We start from the raw sequence: 18,423 nt of genomic DNA, 5'->3' as shown, positions 1-18,423 counted from the left end.
TGATGGGGTTGGGGTCTCCGATTAGAGGTCCAATCCCCTTCCTCTTTTTTTTTGAATTTTAGGACCAAATTGCAAAAGGTTAAAAGTTTGAGGAGAATAATGGTAAAAAAAGTTTGAAGACCAAAAGTGATAAAAAACTAATGGTGCGATCCATTATGTCTCATGAAATAAACCACAAGATGGTAATTGTCTCTCGAAAAATCATAAGGTCCAATTGGTCTCAGGTCCAGACTATAAGGGGGTTTGTACTTTTCCCTAAAAGTTATATATGAGTTATTTAGCACACATCATTTGGTCTCATCTCGTCACTGTCACGTCTACTGACACAGCTGTCCTAGGTAGGAATCGAAAGCATGTGGTTACGGGTCCCTTTTGACCGTGACTATCCAATGGTGGGTTCTCTTATGATCTCATACGTTTGATCTACTTCCTATCTGGGTTATATGCCTGTGTAAGATGCAGACACTGACCCTGCCCGTAACCCGAGCCTCAGCATGTCGAAGCACAAACCGAATTTTAGAAAACGTAAGGGTACAGAATGAAAATATACGAATTGTAAGGTTCTTCTTGCAATTTCATGAAAACTTTGTTCGGTTAAATATGTTGTCTTTGGCGCTAAAATTCAACTGTTGTTCTGCCTGTGTCCGTCTCTAATGAATTGGGCGAAACTTAGCAATGTATCCACAGCCATCAAATCCACTGTGAATCATAAACTCTCCTTCAAGTCGAACCCGACCATCACTCTCTCGATATTGGAATCTGGATTGCTCAGATGCCGAACTCCGAAGCAGTTCAACCAAATCCTTTCTCAGATGATCCTCACTGGGTACCTCAAAGACGCGTATGCAGCGAGCAGACTCCTGAAATTTTCCATCGAATCCTCCTTTGTCCCCGTTGATTACTCCCTCCAAATTTTCACCCGCCTCGAGAACTCGAACGGGTTCACATGGAACACCATGATGAGGGCTTTGGTGCAGAGGAAGAACAGCCCCCAAGATGCTATTTTGCTGTACAAGTCGATGTTGAATGAGAATGTAGGCCCAGATAACTATACTTACCCGATTCTCATTCAAGCCGCTGCCTTGCTGGTCGCTCATTTTGAGGGGAAACAGGTGCACGGACACGCACTGAAGCTGGGTTTCGATTTGCACGTTTATGTGGGGAACACTCTGATCAACATGTACTCTGTATGTGGGAACATGAGGGACGCGAGACGTGTGTTCGATGGAAGTCCTGAGTTGGACAGAGTCTCGTGGAATTCGATCTTGGCAGGTTATGTTCAGATTGGAGATGTAGAGGAGGCGAAACGGGTGTTCGACCGAATGCCTCAGAGGAACACGATCGCCTCCAACTCAATGATTGTCCTGTTTGGCAAGACTGGTCGTGTGGGTGATGCGTTCGACTTGTTCAATGAACTGGATGAAAAGGATATGGTGTCTTGGAGTGCTATTATTTCTTGCTACGAACAGAACAGAATGTATGAGGATGCGCTGGGCATGTTTAAGAGGATGTGCGCTGGCGGAATCGAGTTGGATGAGGTTGTGTTGGTTAGTATTCTTTCTGCTTGTGCCCACATGTGTGCTGGTGAGATAAGAAAGTCAGTCCACGGACTGGCTATAAAGATGGGAATTGAGTCTTATCTTAACCTTCTGAATGCTCTGATTCACATGTACTCAAAATGTGAGGAAGTATCGGAAGCTCAAAAGCTGTTCGATGTGGGTCATCACAACCTCGACTTGATATCGTGGAACTCTATGATATCGGGGTACATAAGGAGTGGCTTATTGGAGAGGGCTGAAGCACTTTTTTATTCAATGCCCGAAAAGGATCTTATTTCTTGGAGTGCCATGATATCAGGTTATGCCCAACATGACCAATTCTCGAAGACTCTGGAGTTGTTTCAAGAAATGCAGCTTTCTGGAATCAGGCCCGATGAGACCATCTTAGTGAGCGTTATATCGGCTTGCACTCACTTGGGTGCCCTTGATCTGGGCAGGTGGGTTCACGCTTACATCAGTAAAAATGGCCTCAATGTTAATGTTATTCTCGGCACAACCTTATTGGACATGTATATGAAATGTGGGTGTGTGGAAAGCGCAATGGATGTTTTCTGTAAAATGGAGGAAAGAGGAGTATCCACCTGGAATGCTGCGATTCTTGGGTTGGCGATGAATGGGTTAACAGAGAGGTCACTCGATTTGTTGTCAGAGATGAAGAGCAGTGGAGTGAAGCCAAATGAGATAACCTTCATGGCGGTGCTAGGGGCTTGTAGGCATATGGGACTAGTAGATGAGGGTCGATCCCATTTCGATTCCATGGTTCGAGAATTCAAAGTTGAACCAAATGTCAAGCACTATGGGTGCATGGTGGACTTACTAGGCCGTGCCGGTGAACTTGAAGAAGCTGAGGAACTTATCCAAACCATGCCAATGGCCCCAGACGTTTCTACTTGGGGGGCCCTGCTAGGAGCCTGTAAAAAACATGGGGATGTTGAAATGGGAGAGAGGGTAGGAAGAAAGCTCATTGAGCTTCAGCCAGATCATGACGGATTTCACGTGCTGTTGTCAAACATGTATGCTTCACGGGGCAATTGGGATGATGTGATTGAGATTCGGGGGATGATGACCGAAAATGGAGTGGTGAAGACTCCAGGCTGTAGCATGATTGAAGCGAATGGGATAGTTCACGAATTCCTTGCAGGAGATAAGACACATCCACAGATTGAGGAGATCGAAAACAAGTTGGAAGAGATGGGTAAGAGAATAAAGATGGAAGGCTATGTGCCGGACACGAACGATGTTTTCCTGGAAATTGACGAGGAGGAGAAGGAAACGTCTCTGTTTAGACACAGTGAGAAGCTTGCTGTTGCCTTTGGACTTCTCTGCATTGCTCCACCAACCCCGATAAGAATTATGAAGAATTTGCGGATATGCAATGACTGTCACACGGCATTTAAGCTTACCTCCAAAGCTTATGATCGGGAAATTGTGGCGAGAGATCGGCATAGGTTTCACCACTTCAAGCACGGGAGATGTTCATGCTCGGATTTCTGGTAGATAATTACATACCATTGCATTGAAGAAAGGATGGTCTTGTAATTGTACAATTTCTAGAAATCAGAAACAAGAATTAACTTAATTGAAATACCATTAAATTTCATCCATAATTGAAGGTCAGTGAATTGGAACCTGGCAAATTTGATATCCGTGCAATCTTTTTTTCTACCCCATACTTCCACCTCGTCAGCATATTTGCATGTATTGTGATAAACACAGATCTCGTAGCAGTAACATTTTCAGCTGTCCTCAAGACTGTGGAGTCCCCGACTCGTAAATCCCGATGGCATATCTCTTCCTCTTACTGGTAAAGATCATTCCTTTATGATATTCAGCCCCTGAAGTTTTGGAAGTACTGTGTCCGAATCGGCATAGGGCCTTGATTGTCCCATCTTTTTCGTGGATCATTGCCATCTGAATCAGGTACATACCCTGATTCTCTCATGTGCTGAATCAGCAGATCAAGAACTCCATACACCTGTTCGATGTGAGGGCCCATCTTATCTCCGACCACGAAGCTGAAAACCTGGTTTTTCACTTCAATCCAACTCCTCCCGGCTTCTTTCTTGCTCCCAATTCCTCTCATCATCTTCCTCACCTCAGCAAACTCCCCCCATATACCGTCAGCTGCATAGATATTTGATAGCATCACATATGTGCCCACCATACTTGGCCTCGAATCTAACACTCTTCGAGCAACCGACATGCCCACTTTCTGAAGTTTGTGGGCCCTACAAGCTCCGAGAAGTGCACCCCAAACAGATTCATCGGGCCTGAATGGCATTTTCTCGATCAACTGATAAGCCTCCTCTACTCTTCCTGCACGACCTAACAGGTCTACCACACACCCATAAATCTCTTGACACGGGGTTACGTTATATTTTCTCTTCATTAGTTCAAAGTACCTCAAACCTTCTTCTACAAGCCCAGCATGACTGCAAGCGCTCAGGACTGCCATGAAAACAATCCTGTCAGGTCTAATTCCCGACCTGACCATCTCATCAAACAATTCCACAGCCTCTCTTCCATGGCCATGAGCTCCATACCCAATCATCATAGATGTCCAAGAAAGCAGATCCCTATGAGACATAGCATTGAATATTTTTCTCGAGGCACGTATGCTACCACACTTAGCATACATATCGATAAAAGCATTAGCCAAAGCCATATTACCCTCAAGACCCCTACGAATAATTGCTCCATGAACCTGTTGCCCACAAGTAAGAATTGCTAAATTTCCGCAAGCAGCTGTGATGCTGGTAAAGGTGAAGCAGTTGGGACTAAAACCTTGAGGCTCCATCTGGGAAAAGATGTGGAGGGACTCGCGCGCATCAGTTCTTTCGAACCCAGCTATGATTGTGTTCCATGTGATCAAATCTTTCTCACCCATATCATGGAAGCATTTGCTTGCCTCGAACAGGCAAGAACACCTGCAGTACATGTCTAATATGGAGTTCATGACTGGAAGATTGAACTGGAACCCATACTTAGTCGCTGCAGCGTGCATCTGTTGGCCACAAAGATGCGATCCAATTGAGGCACAAGCTCTAACTGCAATGGAGAAGCTAAACGGGTTCAGTTCCGCTTCTTCCTGTTTCCATAAATTGCACACACAGTACATAAGTAGATACAGGAAATGCAACACTACCAAAAAAGTACCACTAAAAAGCAGTCAAAGCGCAAACTTTTGCTCCTGGAGGGGGTAAAAGAAAAAAGCTTTTTCGGTTCGGATTAAAGGTTAGGATGCTATGCAACCAAAACTTACCACCACCATCTGACGGAACAGAGCAAGCCCATTATAGCCATCACCACGGTGAGTGTAACCGGCAATCAGGGTGGTCCAAGAAACTGCATTCTTCTTGTCCATATTACAGAAAATCACACACGCATCATCCATGCTCAGGTCCAATGTGGCGTATAAGTCCATTAACGCATTCTCGACGTACATTGACCCTTCAAGCCCAAGCTTGAATGCCAAGCAATGCACCAATCTCCCACAATCAAGGTCCTTCATGCCCTTGCACGCCTTCAACACGCTAGACAACGAGAACTCATTGGGCCTGTCCTCTTCCCTCAGCATATCGCAGAACACAGCCCACCCTTGGATATGGTGATGGCATGACGCATAGCCTGTGATCATGGCCGTCCATGCGACCACGTCTCTCTTGGGCATTTCATCGAACAGCACCCGTGCTTCCTTGACAAGGCCCTTCTCGCAGTAAGACTTGATGAGGTTCGTGGATAAGACTGAAGGGTCCTTCGCCAAGAACGGTGGGGCTGATTGGAGGATGCGGTTCTGGATCCGCTTTAACGAGTTCCGGACTATCTGCGGGATCGGGTTGTAGCCGGTGGCAGTCGAAAGCAGCAGTTTCTTGGCGCTCATAAGCCCTCGCATAACACTTATTCATTTAATTCATGAATCCCGACAACTGAACAACTGACCGAAAATCATTGCAAAAATGCAACATCTTCATCTTGAACAAAAAAGATTCTTGCTTTCTGATGATCAGAAAGAAGCGTGCAGGAGAAACTTTCATTTCCCTGAATGTAACATCTTCAGAAAGTCATGAATCCCTGAATACAATTCTTATGTCCTACAGGAGGAACGTTCATTTCCCCCCAAATGAACAGATGCTTTCCACTGTTCAGTCGAGATTGATGACACTCGTGATCTTATATACCAAAAAAGAAAGAGCTGTTATCCCATGGCGACGTCGACAGAGAATAAAGTGCAGTTTGAAGTCATGTAAAAGGAGCAAAGCTCGTGACGGAGACCAGATGATCATTAAAAGTCACACACATCAGACAGGTAAAAAAACAGACATAATGTTATTACTGTGAATCCTGGAACAAAAACACCAGAATCCAATGTATAGTGTACAAGGAACAAGAAGTGTTACATCCAAGTTTGTTAACATTATTACAAACAGGACAAACAATCTATAACTCTGAAGCCTCCTAGTACACGGCTGCTCGCAGGCTGAACTTCCAGCACCAATCAACTTATTCGTTGATCAGACGATATTATAAATGGCAAGTTGTATAAATTACCCGCGTGACAATAAAGAATACCCAGCGAATTCACCTCCTTGCTCTAATTACTATGTGATTATGTCCTAAACTTTCAGTATTACTGTACATGTTCATGTAGGGACTGCTTCCAGCCATTGGAAGAATCGAGTCACGTAGGATGGGTCACCCTAGACAAGTATCTGAGACTTTGCGGCACCGCGAGAGCATTTCTTGCGGCCACTCTTGCTGAGTGCACAGACACAGATTTCGAGAAGCTCGTAGTCCTCTTCCCAGAAGAGCAGGGAAGCCATTTCTGGGTTCTCCAGCAACATCTTTGAAGTGAGGAAACCAGCGATCGTCCACGTCTGGTAGAGACGAGCTTGTTTCCCGATGAACTTCCCAGATCGAGTGTCATAGTATTCGGGCCAGCGATCGATTGGGAGTCTCTTCTCGGCCAAGGCAACTGCCTTCTGGGCAAGGTCTTGTCTTCCCATTTTGATGCATGCCAAAGTAAACTGCGACCGTACAAAAAGATGTGTTAGAAAAGAAGCCAAAGTTGACTGTGTGCGTCATGTCAACCTTCATCTAAAAGTGCTCAATAAATTTTCGTTAACTTGACATATGTCTTCCTTCCACATTAGCACATATATCTATTTTCTCATGATCATCATGCAGCAACCTGTTCATTAATCTCGGATCATTTTCGGTAGGAACCATCAGACACATTGAATGTTTCCTTGGAGAACCGCTATAAGATATTCGGCAAAGTGATGTAATGACGATCTTTTTTTTTTTTCCTTCTCTTTTTTGGGATAAAGGATGTGATGAATATATAAGTTAACTACCACGAGGTCCTGCAGCTACAGGCTCAGCCACAAATATACATCAGTCATATACAGATAATACAGGTACCTATCATTTCATAGGTCACATGCCTATGACCCTTCACAATATCAGCTTAAATACGAACTTCCTTTCTTTTTCTCTCTTCTATTTATGAAGTGAAAGACAGCTCAAACCCAAAATTACCTGCCAGAGAAGGGTTGGCCAAGATCCGCCATTATGATATGACCAAGGACTGTTCAACAACGCAGATGAAGCACATTAGCCTAGAAAATTAATGCACTAAAACGAAGCCCTTTGAAATGAAACGAGTAACTGTTTAAAAAATGGAAATGATAATGGATTAACTGCTTAATATGAATGAAGGAGCCAAGTAATTACGTGTTCTTTGGATCGCTCCCAGTAATTATACGCCAGTCCTCGTACTCAAGAGCAGGATAGCATATCTTGAGAGGCATGTTGCCCACAAGATCATCCCATTTGCACTCGATCAAATTTAAGATGGCTTCATTCTGTTTCGGAGTGCCCAATGAAGAAACAATGGACCAAAGATTTCCAAGTGTGAAGAATCTAAAATCCATGTGGGCAGGCTGCAGATTCCCGATGAAATACCCGCCATTTTCGGGGAACCAGTCCATCAGCCACAGAGGGATTTGTTCAGGATAAATATTGAACTTATTGGTGGCATCCATTGAGTACTCTTCAGTTTTGTATCGGTAGATCTCATTCATCTTTTTCATATCAACCCAATAATATTCTCTTATGTGGAATGAAAGAGCACTCAGCCTATTGTTTATGGCTCTCACCAAGCTCTTTGATCCGTCATTTACGCTGAGCATCTCTCGAGAGCATCGAAGTGCCGAGTAAAATAAAGCCTGTGAAATCGATTCACAGTGAGTAAAAGTGAACCATCAGCTGTGTTACTACAAAGAGTTGAGGTTTACTTTAACTTACTTGAATCTCGAGGGGGTGACCATGGATACCCATCCTTCGATCTATCATGCAAGAACCATCAGTTACAAGCAGAGAAGGAAACATATCAAAACCATCAGACAGACAGAGGTTTAAAATCAGCTTTATGCCAGTCTGAACATCAACTCGTTCTTGTAATGCATAATCACCAGTGAGCTTCCCATAAGCCCTCAATAGGATAATCCACCACAATCCTATCAACAATCAAGACAAAATAAAACCAACAATATCAGGGCCATTGCTCAGATCTCCGCAGAGATTGCCTCTAATTTGCAAATGACGAAAGTTACAAAATTGTCAGTTTACTAACCAGAATCCACAGGTGCAACACGACCAATTGCCGACTCGCCAAAATCAGGATCGAGAACTTCCTCTGTTTTGTTTTCATCAAGCGGCACAGTCCTAACTTTGAAGCTTGCTGGCATTAAACCCTGCCCCGGGCTGTAACAATCCACTGTTTTCTCCCAACTCTGAGGAGGAAACACAAGGAGAGTCAAGTCCGAGATATCCCATTCATTTACAGGCCAGGACCTCAAAAAGAAAGCGTACGTGTATGAAGGAAGGAACGCGAGTAGCAAATAGAACCAGAGCGAGATAGACAAAGGCATACCTGTAGCTGCAAGGTATGGAGGAGAAAGTTCCTGACAATCTCTCCTTCTCCCTTGAGCAAGAATGCCAGGGCAGACGGCACAAAATCACGAATAAACACCTGATCGTAGTTCAGTGGCTGCTTATCTGCGGGATCATTCGCCGCCACCGTCCCCACAGGGGTCCCGCAGTACCTAACGACCGCATCCTCCAATAGCCTCCAGGCTTCCTTTTCGACCTCAGACTCCGGTTTCTTAGGGCTAACAACCTCCTCAACTTTATTGAAATCAGCTTTTGAATTGGCTTCCTCCAAATGAATCTTATCCTCATCAACTTCGACCCTACGACCCTCTTCTTCATTTACAACATCCTCATCCTTATCAATTCGTTCGACCACAAGAGGCTTCACATTCATGCCCCCCTGAACATAAATCCTCTCGAAATTCTTATCATTTACGCAGGTCTCCACCGACGTCGAATAATTCCTAACAGCACTCGGTATAACATACAATCCCCTACGGCAGATATCAACATTAAAGTTAACACTTTTGGACGTTGACAGGATCTCGCGTTGACCGAAACTCGAACCCAGAAAGCGGAACCCTATCGGATTGCCATCGATTAGGCCCCGGGAAGCCATGCCCCGAGAAGGGTAGGCGTGGAACCGGTGCCGGGGCTGATGATTGAAGCAAGAACTCGGCAAAGATCCGGCCTTTGCGGTCCTGATCCCAAATGAAGAAAGAAATCTACAAGGGGGCTTCATGGTGAGACTTCCGAGGAAGCAAGCCGTCTTCATGCGGCAAAACAAGCACAACCTGAGCTTTGATTGGAAAGGAAGAAACAGGGCATGGATTCGCAAGAAACTAGCCAAACAGACGCTTCGGCGATGCAAATGGTAAAGCTGAAGATTGGATAAGGGAAAAATCCGAGCCGGGTTTAGCTAACAGAGATCGATGGATTGGTTGATTGAGCAGGAAAGGATTTGGCGGACGGGAACGACGGTGTGAATCCGGGAAGCCGAAGGAGAGAAATAGTAATAGCTCAATCTTTGGGAAGGGACCGTTTCTTATAAACAGGCGGCGGGGATGCTCCCTGTCTTTAGAAAGGCGCAAAAAAAAAAAAGAAAAAGAAGAGGAATGGGCAGAAATTTTGCTATGAGACATACCATATTGCCCCTGTCAAGACAATTTATTTGTTTCCCCAGTAATAATTCTAAATAATATTTCAATGTAAATTCAAAGATGTCAATGACATGTGCATTTTCTTTCACCAATATTCACAGTTTTTCGTTGCCCATGAAGTGTTCAAGAAGAATCCTAGTTGGTCCCGTTTTGACTTTGGTTAAGGTGTTACTATTGGGTTCGAATATGTGTACGACGACTGTTTTAAATGTTCAATTCTCATAAAGATGCGGTGACGACAGATGAATCAAATCAGTCCCATCATACAAATTTAAAATTTAATTCTCAACTCTTTGATTTATTTACTGTGAGTATTTTCTAAAATTACGTAACGAGATATGATAATAAGCGATTATTTTTCCTTTTGTTTTAAAAATTGTAAGGGAAAATGAATCTACGGCTTGTGATAAAAAAGAGGTGTCCAATATAGAAGGAAAAGAAAAAAAAGAAAAAAGAAGGTATCTTTCTTTCTACGTGAAATAGGGAATCTTGCATTAGATTTAGTGAATTCAAGTCTTTCGTCTTTAGAAAAAGGAGATCCAGCAAAAAAAAAAAAGGTTAGGTTAGGTGATTACTGGAAAATAGAATTCTTGATTTTCTTGATTAAGTAAAGAAATCAAAGTCGCCGCTTTCCCTTCTTTTTCTACTTCCTTCCTATTTTAAATGAGTAAATAGATAATTTAGTCATTGACTTATTATTATTACATTGATTTAATCTATGATTTATTTTTTGTATCAATTCGGTCCTTGAATTTATCAATTTATATTAATCTGGTCTTTGTTACATCATTTAGGTCCATTTCCTTGCAAAAATGCATCATTTAGGTCCCTCATTTTAGGCCCAAAATGATGCAAATTTTGCAAAGTGAATGACCTAAAAGATACAGTTTTAATTGAGAGACTGATGTAACGAGGAGTAAATTAATGCAATTGTGAAAATTCAAAGATCAAATTAATGCAAAAAATAAGTAGGGGTCAAATTAATGCAATCGTAAAAAGTCAAATGACCATAGAGATATATAAATGAAGGGACCTTATTCCAGAGGAAAAGTAGTGCTTTTTCACCCTACCATATTTATCCCCTTGATATATAATTTTCTATTTCTTATTATTTATTTAAAATATAAAATAAAGGGTCCGATTACTATTCATATGAACTAACGTGGACAATTGTGGGAGCTCCTGAGAGCTCTACTTTTGCTTATAAAAGGTAGATATCTCGATTGGTTGACAATTTGGAATTTTTTCCTGAATAAAGTCTCGAATACAAATATGATAAGTGGAGAAATTCATGAATTGAAGAGGGAAAGACCCAACTATAATTATAGCTAGTTAGGCTTTATTAAACTTTTGGACACCAAGCACTGCACAATTGGAAAAAAAAAATTGGAATACATGAAATAGCTCACGCATATCAAGGTAATCTTTCGAGATTTCTCGTCATTTTTATGTTGTCCATATTCGTTGTTTTGCACAGTAGTCCCAACTATAACCTTCTTATTGGACATTCGATGTGATTTTATTTCCTTTAAATTTTCATTTTATTTTTTTCGATTATCAGAAAATTGATGAATCTAATACAAATTTCTCATTTTAATTAGGATAAGTTCATACTGACCAAGGAGGTGTGTCCGCTGTGTGTGTGGATGCAGCCCAACATTATTGGATTTGGATCCTACGCTGTCCCTTTGCACTTTCTGCCGTGGCACTGGCCTACGTGTAATTTCCTCGTCCTAGTAATTACCATCCACAGAATATTACTGACGTGGAAATTGCCATGGAAGAGCACTACCCTGAGACGTGGCAACACCTCACGTGCCGAATCTTGTAAGCCATTCGTCGCACCACGGCGGTGCGAAAACGGTCGATTCCACGATTTTGAAAGATCCCATCCCATGGTAATCGCACGGGCGACATAATCTTTCTTTTTTTTGAATTAAAATTTTCTTTTTTAGGGATTTATCTATAATTATATCTATATATGTATCTATCTATACTTACTTATAACTAAAAGAAAGTTTTAATAAAGGTTAATTATCATTTACTTGACATTTGTCCATTAAATATTGATTAATTCACTTTTTCTTCTTTTTTTTTCTTCAAAAGCTTTCACGTATTATTTTTTCATCTTCATATAAGCCTTTCTAATTTTTCAAAATATATTCTTCATTTCAAAAATTCCCCAAACCTCTATTAATGTGAAAAATGAACTTATTTAATATCTTACTCAACAAGTTATTATAGTTTTATACAAGCATGATCTATAATAATTCGAACTACTATAATTACTTATTAACTATCCATTCACAGGCGCTTTGCGCCGGATTATTATTTAGGAGTTGGAAATTTAAATACGAATAATTGCAACTGTAAAATTTAAAATAATGATTAAGAGTTTATAAAATTCTTTAAAGGGAGTTTTTAAAAGTTAAATATTATTAAATAATCTATATAGATTTGCCTAACAATTGTCTCATTGGGCTTAATTGGCTTTGTAATATATAATAATAATACTAATAATAATGATATTAATACTAAGAGTAATAGAAATATTAATTAACAAAATGAGAGTTATAGACAAACGAAGAGTCAGTGAATGAGAGGTTTCCATTTTGAAAATTTAGACGAATGACATGCAATGATGAATGTCTCAACAATTATGTGTTATATATAGATATAGATTGGGCTTAATTGGCTTAGTAATATATACTAACTAAGATTAACTGAAATATTAATTGATAAAATAGAAGTTATGGACATATGAAAAGTCGGTGAATGAGACGCTTTCATTTTGAAAATCTGGACAAATAGCATGCAATGATTAATGTCTCAACAACTATATATTATATATGGATTTGCTGTCTATTTTAATATTTTCTTTAATTGTTTAGTTACTTTTAAAAATACTTTTAATTCATTCAATATTTTTTAATCCTCAAGTATCATAATATAGTTCGCATTACTTGATCATTTGAATTATGAAAGAATAATAGTGGAGTTCATATTAGAAATAATCAAATATAGCATATTCAAAAGAGTTACAATAATTTCACACTTGAAGTAATTTAACGAGTTTTAGATATTGTTTTATCATGAAATTAATCCGCGACAATCAATGGGAATTATTTCCGGTATCTATTTTACAAGTAATTTTTGCCAAGTAATATGGCGGGATAACAATAACGAGTTTTATATATTGTTTTATCATGAAATTAATCCGCGACAATCAATGGGAATTATTTCCGGTATCTATTTTACAAGTAATTTTTGCCAAGTAATGTGGCAGGATAACAATACCATTCTGCATTTGACACACAGTAGCCAATGGCTGCTTTACACGTGTGCGGCTCCCTGATCCTCAAATCCTCACTCTTTTCTTCCACCACTGGATCAGCGAGCTCTCTATCCATTTGCTCCGACAATCCCATCTTCCCAGTCTATTCCCTAATGGCGAGGATTCTCGACCCACTCCCGCGTCCGGCTCAGCTACCCGCAGCTTCAACTCGCCGCACAGCGCCGGCGCCACCTCCTTGTCGGGTTATCTCGGCCAGCTCCACCCCGTTTCACGCCCTGTGCTGCCACGGCGAGACAACGGTAGTCGTAAAACTTCGAATCCCGAAACTTTTTCCTGCAGCTTTCTCCTATTTCGATCGTCTTTTTGCGGTAAAACGAGAACTGAACGATAAGCGATAGACATTTTCGGTGAATGGTCGACAATGCCGAGCTGAGAGCCCTAACGATTTCAGACAGTTAAAGATTGAATCTTTGCATTAAATTGTGGATTTTGAGTTCATCCCGGTGTTCGGTTTTGTTATGTCGATATCGGCAAGCATCTTCAATTGACATGTTTGAACGTTTGAGTTACAACTTACAAGGGCCTCTACAGAAGCCATAGTTTTTTTAACCTTCTAATGTATAATCAGACTAAAGCTTTTGCAGTTCCCAGAAGGAAAGCAATCGCCTTGATTCTATCGGGTTGCGTCTTCTCCGAGTTGTTGGCCTCTCGTTACCTTGCGTCTGCCCAACCCTCTGTTGTGTTCCGAGAATACATCGATACGTTCGATGGCTACTCGTTCAAGTATCCTCAGAACTGGATCCAAGTCCGAGGAGCAGGGGCGGACATATTCTTCAGAGACCCTTATGTTCTGGACGAGAACCTCTCCGTGGAGATGTCGTCTCCCTCATCGTCCAACTACAAGAGTGTGGAAGACTTGGGCCCGCCCGAAGAAGCAGGAAAGAAAGTGCTGAGGCAGTATTTGACCGAGTTCATGTCTACTAGGCTTGGCGTTAGGCGGGAATCGAACATCATTTCCACATCTTCGAGGGTTGCTGATGATGGGAGAAAGTACTATCAAGTCGAGGTTGGAAAAAATTCGATGCTATCAAGTCATTCTCGTATTATAGAACCTGTCGGCAGGAACAATTTAATCAGGTCATGCGTTTATGGTATGCGTTTCAGGTGAACATAAAGTCGTACGCTAACAACAATGAACTGGCTGTGATGCCTGAAGACCGAGTGGTTCGACTGGAGTGGGACCGGAGGTACCTCTCAGTTCTCGGAGTCGAGAACAACCAGTTGTATGAGCTGAGATTGCAGACACCAGAGAGTGTCTTTGTTGACGAGGAAAATGATCTTCGACAGGTCATGGACTCCTTCAGGGTAAACAAGGTTTCAGTCTGATCGATGAAGGCATCATCGTTTTGTTTTGTAATTCACGAGATCTTGTCAACTGAATTCAGCAAATTATTTTTCCTGAAGTATTTTCACAGTGCTGATTTGCTGCTTCAATAGTGTACGGATTTGCCATTATATTGAAGCTAGAGAACTCCATTATCAATCCATCTTAAAAGTGATTTAACTCAGAAGAATATTTGTACATAATAAGAGTTTTGACGAGCATACCAATTGATCCTTAAACTCAGAATCAATATAACTGGAACGTAGATAAAATAAACTCAGAAGATGAAAGTGTTTTAAAATTTCCGCATGTCGGAAATATATTGACTGAAAGCTCACACAATAAAATAGCTCTCTCAAGTCATCACATGAATCGATGGAGATTATGCACCATCAAGACCTTACTTCAAACTGCCCTGCCCGTGTGAGAGCTCGGAAACCTTTATAAGGACGGTTTGGCAAGTTCTTTAGATCCAGTTTATCAATTTGCAGACCTGATAATGCGATGCCCATTATCCGGAAAGCCACCTGGAAAGTCGGCAAAACATGAAGATGCTCCAAACCAGCCTCAAGCACTAGAGTGCCAGACATCGAGGGGGCTTTATCTTTTGGGATTCTTCCTATCGACCAAGTGCATGACTGTGGAAACAAATTAGTAAAGCAAATCAACTTCAAAGCAAAAGACAAAACAGCAGATGAAGCCACTCGATTGAGACCGATCGGTACCTTGTTGGTGAGAATGTTGACCGTACCACAATTTGAGGTCAAATCGGCAGACAAAACACAAGGAGGCAGTTGAAATTTAACAGTCACTGAATCGATTATTTTCCCAGGATCATTCCGAACTCCAACCAACACACTTAAACGACATGTCCCAGAATCCGAGGTCAACTGCGGTTTTACATATATTGGAGCGGCTTTTAACTTTTTAACCCTGCAAATAGAAGGATCAAAGCTTACAAGTGCCGTAAATTGCAAGAAAAGACATGATCCGAAGAACATCTGGAGCTCAGTAGTTGCTGGAATGCCTTAACAATTACAAACCTGTAACTCATGAGCTTGAACTGTCCATCAGGCGGAACAAAGGAAAGAATCTGATGAGACTCCCATGGTCGAAATCGAACACAAGGGTGGAATCTCACATCATCGAGAATGTTGGGATTCACAAATGAGAGGGTCAAATCGGGAAGCCCAGAGAGTTGTGAGTTCACCTGAACTTCACCATAGATCTCGCATTTTACAAGGATGCCCTCCCTAAAAAGTGTATCATAATAAGTCATTGTTACTCATGTTTTTGCCAGTTATAAACACATTAAAAACAAAACCTACAATGAAAGATGCAAATAACAGAAGATCGAAGATAGTTTATGCGTGTACCTGTTGATAATTGCATCCATTTCCTCCACAAGATCGACATATACTTCATTGTTAGTGTACTTGCGGTCTGTTGTCCTCCATGGTACGCATGATGCTGTCGCACCAGGAAGTGTGTCACTCACATTTGAGCTGTTGCCGGTGACGACACTCAAAACTTTGCTAACTATGTTAGGAGGAGTGATCATTTCTCGAAGAATGTTGGGTTCTGTAGTGAGCGGGAAACCATTGTCGATCATCTCATCAAGGAGCTGCAGAGGTAGACAGATACGATGCCGCAAACAGAAAAACAAAGGAGTCACTAAAATGGGAAAGTTCAGTTACAGAGACTGATGTTCTCAAGAAATTATGACAAAGACGACATCCATCAACTAATGTATCTGAACTTCAATAATCGCATGACATACATACATCATACACGATGACAAAGTTATCCTTTACCACATCCTCATTCAACCCTCCAAGGTAATCCGAGAGGACATCAGCTACTCTGCATAGAAACTACAACCAAGTAAATTAAAACTCACGATATCTGAATCTATGCACGAAGCTCTTGCAGGCCCGCTCTAAAGTCAGTAACTGAACAGACGTACCTCGATTCCCATCAAAGGTGGCATTTCGACTTGCGTACACGCCAGAAACGTGATCCCCTCGCGAACAATTTGAAAAAGGTAATGTGTTGGCGAAGCAATCACTGGTGCCAGCTGCTGCCATGGAAGATAATATTACAGACCATACAAAGGCAAACATGCGAGGTTCCTCATAAACATCCAATCAAGCATCTCCGGGCAACCAAGATCCATCATCAAACAACTCAAGATCAACGAAATACCAAGAAATGGCGTTTACCTGGTCGCCCTGAGAAATGGCGTGATCCCAATACCATGAACATATGGAGCGATCCACCCGGTGCCCAGTTAGCTGTTTCTCCAGCATTACTTCCCTGCGACAGAAGCAATCCGAGCTCTTGATTTAGCTTAGCAACAAGAACCCAACATGATATACAGAGGAATTCGAGCTGAAATCGGCAGGGTTGAGGGTAATTCGGTGTGATGAATCTCTTACCCGGAATCAGACAGCAGGAATATACACTGCAACATCGTCGGGGGGCTTCTATATCTCGCTCGCGGCGAAGAAAAGCAGTAATTTTGGGAGCCCGGTCGTCTCACTTCCCTTCTCTATCTTCCGACGAAGATGATGATGAATAGCTCAAAGCTGTCCGGTGGCATTCATGGCCGCTCTGAGCTGACAGAAGCAACCGATCCATCCAGACCAAGGGACAATTTAATTTTGCACCCTTAAGTTTAAGTTTAAACCACTTTGCACTTTGTATTTTGTACATACCCAAAACTAACCCTGAAGTTTCAATATTCTTCCAATTTTGCATCGACACCCTTACCCTTTGGCATCAGATTATGTGGACTTTTCTGATGCCCGCTTCCATGGTTTTTGCCGAGGAGTGGGACGCTATCACGTCGCCCGTTAAACACAAAGAAGCCAGAGCCATTAGGAGTGTACACGAGTGAGACGATAAATCGTTGAATGAAAACGTCTTATTTCTGTCCAAGTCTATATAAATCAAAGTTAATCACACCGTGCAAATACCGAAATTTAGTTATACCAAAGTGGCGGTATGGGCATTTCGGATGGGGTTCTCCTCTCCTTTGTTGATTAGCCATTCGAAGTGATGAGAATGTTCTCTCGGAATCATTCAAGTGTCAAAGCCATGGAGATTACTTTATAAACCGGAGGAATGGCATAGAATTCAGCTATTATCAGTAATTGGCATAGATATGGAAGAGCAGAAATAAAGTCGTTGGATACACCAGAAAAATAAACCTTCATCAGAATATGTTGGGTATCCCTTCAATTTGGAGAAAGTTGGGCTCAAATCATTTTGAGCTTCTATCGGAATTTAATAGGGCCAAGTACCCACCTTTGTAAGGGTTATTTTTATATTTTTTTGCAAAACACCTAAAAAAAGAGGGCAACGGTGAGGGTTTCAGATTGGAACAGTAACAACGGCATAGCAGGGAGAATACAGAGAACAAAGTAGTTTTTTTTTTCTCTGTGCGACCAGAGCTAAATCAAACATCGATCGGGACGTCAAACAAACTCCGATCGGGACGAAACTTTGGCAGAGGCTTCACCACACGTGGGACTTAGTTCTGACCCGTCATAATTTCTATTCGAGTTTTGTAGGTGCTGTTTCAGCTGACTTTATAACCTACCCGTTGTGGGTGACGAATTTTAATGTTTGGGTGATCCAAGAGAGTGTGTCTCTTGAGTTTGGTGATCTAAGAGTTTACCTTTGATGAAAACTATTATGTAATCTTCCTTGATAGTATATCGTTGATTCAGAGTTGGTCTCGTGGTTTTTCTCAATATCGAGGTTTTCTACGTAAAACTCCTTGGTATTCTTTTTCTTTATTGTTTGTTGGTTAATTTGATTAATCGTTGCGTTGTTGTTGGCCGAGCACAACCTTCCCAACAAGTGGTATCAGAGCCTTGGGTTAGAGAAGTTTAAGGTTTTCGGTGTTTTTGAGATGGAGGAGTATACGGGATCTATGTTCAAGTTGAATGCAACCAACTACTCTATATGGAAGTATTGGATGGAGGATCTTCTATTTTGCAGGGACTTGTACGATTCCATTAAAGGGGATTCCACGAAACCAAAAGATAAGGATGACAACTTGGGAACGTCCAAATCAGAGACTAT

The 18,423-nt window shown here is 41.6% G+C and overlaps 5 protein-coding genes across 9 annotated transcripts; 2 read left to right on the top strand and 3 right to left on the bottom strand.

The window, feature by feature from the left end:
• The first annotated feature begins 615 nt into the window (after positions 1–615).
• Positions 616–3,203, top strand: LOC116207993 (pentatricopeptide repeat-containing protein At1g08070, chloroplastic-like). Its single transcript, XM_031541160.1, has one exon. The coding sequence runs from the start codon at positions 654–656 to the stop codon at positions 3,054–3,056; it is 2,403 nt and encodes an 800-aa protein (XP_031397020.1). The 5' UTR covers positions 616–653; the 3' UTR covers positions 3,057–3,203.
• On the bottom strand, positions 3,130–5,740 carry LOC116208018 (putative pentatricopeptide repeat-containing protein At1g56570). The gene is given in 3 exon segments (XM_031541193.1): positions 3,130–3,467; positions 3,469–4,647; positions 4,822–5,740. Coding segments are annotated over 3 exon segments (1,971 nt in total). The 5' UTR covers positions 5,452–5,740; the 3' UTR covers positions 3,130–3,305.
• Positions 5,741–5,866: 126 nt separating this feature from the next.
• LOC116208003 (alkaline/neutral invertase A, mitochondrial) lies at positions 5,867–9,570 on the bottom strand. The gene is made up of 6 exons (XM_031541170.1): positions 8,494–9,570; positions 8,194–8,353; positions 7,866–8,077; positions 7,293–7,786; positions 7,098–7,146; positions 5,867–6,583 (listed from the first exon to the last, which is right to left on the bottom strand). The coding sequence occupies exons 1-6, from the start codon at positions 9,265–9,267 to the stop codon at positions 6,257–6,259; spliced, it is 2,016 nt and encodes a 671-aa protein (XP_031397030.1). The 5' UTR covers positions 9,268–9,570; the 3' UTR covers positions 5,867–6,256.
• Positions 9,571–12,962: 3,392 nt separating this feature from the next.
• Positions 12,963–14,441, top strand: LOC116192133 (psbP domain-containing protein 1, chloroplastic). Of its 3 annotated transcripts, none has more exons than XM_031520589.1 (3): positions 12,963–13,246; positions 13,576–14,013; positions 14,112–14,441. In XM_031520589.1, the coding sequence occupies exons 1-3, from the start codon at positions 12,977–12,979 to the stop codon at positions 14,331–14,333; spliced, it is 930 nt and encodes a 309-aa protein (XP_031376449.1). In that variant the 5' UTR covers positions 12,963–12,976; the 3' UTR covers positions 14,334–14,441. The 3 variants fall into 3 exon arrangements, with proteins under 3 accessions (XP_031376449.1, XP_031376448.1, XP_031376447.1); XM_031520588.1 differs by having other exon boundaries at positions 12,963–13,249; XM_031520587.1 differs by having other exon boundaries at positions 12,963–13,252.
• Positions 14,442–14,540: 99 nt separating this feature from the next.
• Positions 14,541–16,958, bottom strand: LOC116192132 (AP-3 complex subunit mu). Of its 3 annotated transcripts, none has more exons than XM_031520583.1 (8): positions 16,770–16,958; positions 16,554–16,647; positions 16,298–16,411; positions 16,116–16,205; positions 15,708–15,955; positions 15,375–15,584; positions 15,057–15,264; positions 14,541–14,969 (listed from the first exon to the last, which is right to left on the bottom strand). In XM_031520583.1, exons 1-8 carry the CDS (start codon positions 16,802–16,804, stop codon positions 14,724–14,726), a joined length of 1,245 nt encoding a protein of 414 aa, XP_031376443.1. In that variant the 5' UTR covers positions 16,805–16,958; the 3' UTR covers positions 14,541–14,723. The 3 variants fall into 3 exon arrangements, with proteins under 3 accessions (XP_031376443.1, XP_031376446.1, XP_031376444.1); XM_031520586.1 differs by having other exon boundaries at positions 16,146–16,205; XM_031520584.1 differs by having other exon boundaries at positions 16,298–16,408; positions 16,770–16,957.
• Between the last annotated feature and the right edge of the window lie 1,465 nt (positions 16,959–18,423).

Source organism: Punica granatum, chromosome 1 (assembly GCF_007655135.1).
Source record: "Punica granatum isolate Tunisia-2019 chromosome 1, ASM765513v2, whole genome shotgun sequence".
Classification (NCBI taxonomy): domain Eukaryota; kingdom Viridiplantae; phylum Streptophyta; class Magnoliopsida; order Myrtales; family Lythraceae; genus Punica; species Punica granatum.
This window is presented reverse-complemented; position numbering and strand designations above follow the sequence as displayed.